Consider the following 3,364-nt stretch of genomic DNA (forward strand, 5'->3'; position numbering starts at 1 on the left):
GTGTGACTGATCCTCATATCAATCTTGTAAAGTAGGTACTAGCCGTATCCCAATTTTACTGGTGATAAAACTAAAACACAAAGAGGTCAAGCATCTCGCCCAGGTTTGCAGAGCTGGTCCGTGGCAGAACTGGGATGTGAACTGAGGCAGTACCAGAGTTGCTGTTCATTCATTGACCTTTCACCTTCAGTGTCAGTGTGCCATGTAAGTATGCTGACTATGTTTATCTGCGGACATAAAGATATGTAACCCTTGACATGAATTTTATATGTGAAAACATTTCCCTGTTGTTCTTAGAGGAGTAAGTTCATTAATTTATTCAGCAGACCCTTACTGAATACCAACAATGTGCCATGCAGTGCTCCCACTGGGGACAGAGCAGAGGACAGGACAGACCACGACCCTGCTTTGTTACATGCACAGTACTAGGCACTCAGTACTCATTAACAATGCATTACTATGATTTTAATTTTGAAAATAAGCATGTTTTCATTACCTTGAATAAGTTATTATACCTACATTAGATTCTTCTTAATCCTAAGGTATCCTTAAGAATTAACCTTACAAATGAACACCATTCTTCTAAAAATTCTATTAAGTAGGAAGGTTTGGGTAAATCCTATTTAGAATGGAAAGAATAGTTTAAACACTTACAGCCTTAGAATGATTTTCTGAATGAGCATTAAACCATGTATCTTTGTAATAGTTATACCATATAACATTACCATAATGTGGTAAATCACTCTTGTTCATTTAAGAACAGTTTACTCCCACTGCCCCAAATCGCTTATTATGTATGTTGTTCGGTGTCATCTAGCCTGTAAACACTAAGTAATTAGTTATTAAATGATGTTTGTGATAATGTGGAAGGTAAGTTATTTTACATTGAAGAAATTCCCACTGCTATTAGCATCCCATTCCCAAACTACAAACCATTTGCCAAATGTAAACGGCTTCTTTTTTGCCTAACAATGTTGCTTTTTCCTGATGATCAAGGTTCACCTCTACAAATCATCAAGCTGCAACCCATTAAAATGAATGAACATTCCAGAAACCTGTAAGGCAATTCTGTTTCAAGAAGGGCAGGACTCTAGGGATATCTTCATTCTCTCGCCTCGAATACACGCGTCTTTACCTGCTCTCTGGGGTGGAGGGTGTGAGCCGTGTCAGGCTCTGGGAAGCTCCCCCCGCAACCCCTACCCCCACACTCACCCCCATCTAAGTCTGCTGCTTAAACTTGTCACGCAGGGCAGGGACCCACATAGCATCACGAAGCGGGCTCTGCACATACCTGCAGTTCCATAGCTAGTTCATGCCCACGCACACGCGTGTATGCAGGGGTGCGTTTTGTATGCATGCGGTGTGCGCCCGCGTTGTCTCCCTCTCCTTTCACTCGACCTCTGGGGAATCCCGGCTGTTCCCAGGGAATCAGGGACTAGCGAGATGAGTCAAATAGCCCCTTTCCCCCCTGGTGGCTGCCATCGCTGGGTCCTCGGAATCTGCAGTGTCTCATATCACAAGCAGCTAATAATGGGAGACAGAAGATGAGCCAGAGGCGGAGACGGGAGCGAGGAAGGGGCCGCTGTACGAGAGACGATGCTTGGGGAGCCACCCAGCTATGATTTCTGGGTTTTTACATACAAAGCCCTAGGAAGCTGGAGGGGAGGCAAAGAACTCCGAACCTAAAATCCTCTGAGATTATTTTTCTAACTGCGCCTGGAAACCACCGCTGGGCGCGTGTCCTGCGCGGGGTTCGGGAATCCAAGGGAGCGCCGGCTGCACCTCGCCGCGCGGCCGCCGCCGCTTCGCGCTTTGGTGGCGTTTGCGCTCCGGAGACGCGTCCGCGCACCATTTTCCCAGGCGTTGTGCGGGTCTCTTAACCCGCCCAGCTGCCGCCTCAGAAGGGAGTTTCTAGAAGCTGCTTCTCTATTGCCTCCTCTCCCCACCCCCACCCCCCTTCTTGGTTTTTACCCCGCGAGGAGCTTCGCCGGCTCCACTGCGTCCGCGCTCCGAGGGGCGCAAGTGTCGCTGTCCCGGCTGCGGCCGCCCGGTCCGCCGACACCGCCTCCTCCGGGCGGACCTGGGGGCTTGACCCCGCGCGGCTGCACCGCGGATGCTCCCTCGCCCGGGCGCTGCGGCCGCTGCCCGGCGCCCGGGACTCCCCGCCCTCCCGCGCGACCCCGCGCCCGGGCGGGCGGCGCTTGCGGAGGGCAGGGGGCGGGGAGGGGATCGGGGGCTCGTCCAGGGGTAGCCGTCTCCGCCGCCGCCGCCTGCCGGTGCTCAAACCCGGACCTGCCTCCGCCTCTTCCTCCAGCGGCTTCCATCCCGCCTCCCGCCGCCCCCGCCGCCGCGCCCCCGGCGGCTGCCTCGGCGGACCGGGGAGGCGTGCATGCCCCCGCTGCCCGCGGCGCTCACCAGCAGCATGCTCTATTTCCAGATGGTGATCATGGCAGGGACGGTGATGCTGGCGTACTACTTCGAGTACACGGACACGTTCACCGTGAACGTGCAGGGCTTCTTCTGCCACGACAGCGCCTACCGCAAGCCCTACCCGGGCCCGGAGGACAGCAGCGCCGTGCCCCCCGTGCTCCTCTACTCGCTGGCTGCCGGGGTCCCCGTGCTCGTGGTAAGCCCGGGGGTGCTCGCCCGCGCCTCGGACTCCCTGTTTTCGCCCTTCGCCTTCGGGGTTGAGGCCCCGCCGCGGCAGCCTTTGCCTTCTAAGTTCCTCCAAGTTGAGGACAGCCCTTTCACCAGAGGACATTCTTCTAGGGCGCGCCAGGGTGGGTGCCAAGGAAGCCCCCAGCTCCCCTCCCAGGCCACCCCCGCACCGCCTGCAGTGGCTGCGGTGTTGGGTGATGGAGCGGGGGATGGGTGGGAAGGGGGGCTGCAGGAGGTAATGAGTGGGGGTCGGTGCTGGAGAGGAGTTGAGCCATTCGTATGAATTTTGACTATGTCTCCTCCGTGGCCTTGCTCTGGGATTGCAAGGGAAAGATTAGCTAGCAGCAGCCGGGTAGAGGGGTAGAGAGGATCAACTGCTAGGGTGTGGAAGGGACCTCAGCTCGGGGTGCCTATTCCTGTTTTACCCGGGGTGCCTATTCCTGTGCCTTCCTCTTCAGATGAAAGTGCCAGTGGATCTAAGCGGACCAGGGAACGAATCTCTCAAAAAGAATGAGAACTCCTAAAATAAGGCTCCAGCAGTAGTGCTGGCTGAAAAGCAGGAGCTGTGCTTAAATTCTGAGATTTATTTAAAGGTTGCTCCTCTCCCAGGGCAGCTTAAGTCCTTTTCTCTTACAGCCTCCCTGAGGATGCCTTTTGGATATATGGACTGTGTGTGTGTGTGTGTGTGTGTGTGTGTGTGTGTGTG

The 3,364-nt window shown here is 54.6% G+C and overlaps 1 protein-coding gene across 3 annotated transcripts in view; it reads left to right on the top strand.

Moving 5' to 3' along the window:
- Nucleotides 1–1,231: 1,231 nt before the first annotated feature.
- The window catches only part of PLPPR5 (phospholipid phosphatase related 5), a 105,728-nt gene continuing 103,595 nt past the window's right edge, over nucleotides 1,232–3,364 (top strand). For 2 of the 3 annotated variants that reach the window (XM_019648869.1, XM_019648871.1), the window contains exon 1: nucleotides 2,294–2,626. In XM_019648869.1, coding sequence (XP_019504414.1) covers nucleotides 2,390–2,626 — 237 coding nt within the window. In that variant the 5' untranslated portion in view covers nucleotides 2,294–2,389. Of the gene's footprint in view, nucleotides 1,585–2,293; nucleotides 2,627–3,364 lie in introns of those variants that run through there. The other variant, XM_019648870.1, reaches the window with a different exon arrangement.

Source organism: Hipposideros armiger, unplaced genomic scaffold (assembly GCF_001890085.2).
Source record: "Hipposideros armiger isolate ML-2016 unplaced genomic scaffold, ASM189008v1 scaffold_127, whole genome shotgun sequence".
NCBI lineage: Eukaryota > Metazoa > Chordata > Mammalia > Chiroptera > Hipposideridae > Hipposideros > Hipposideros armiger.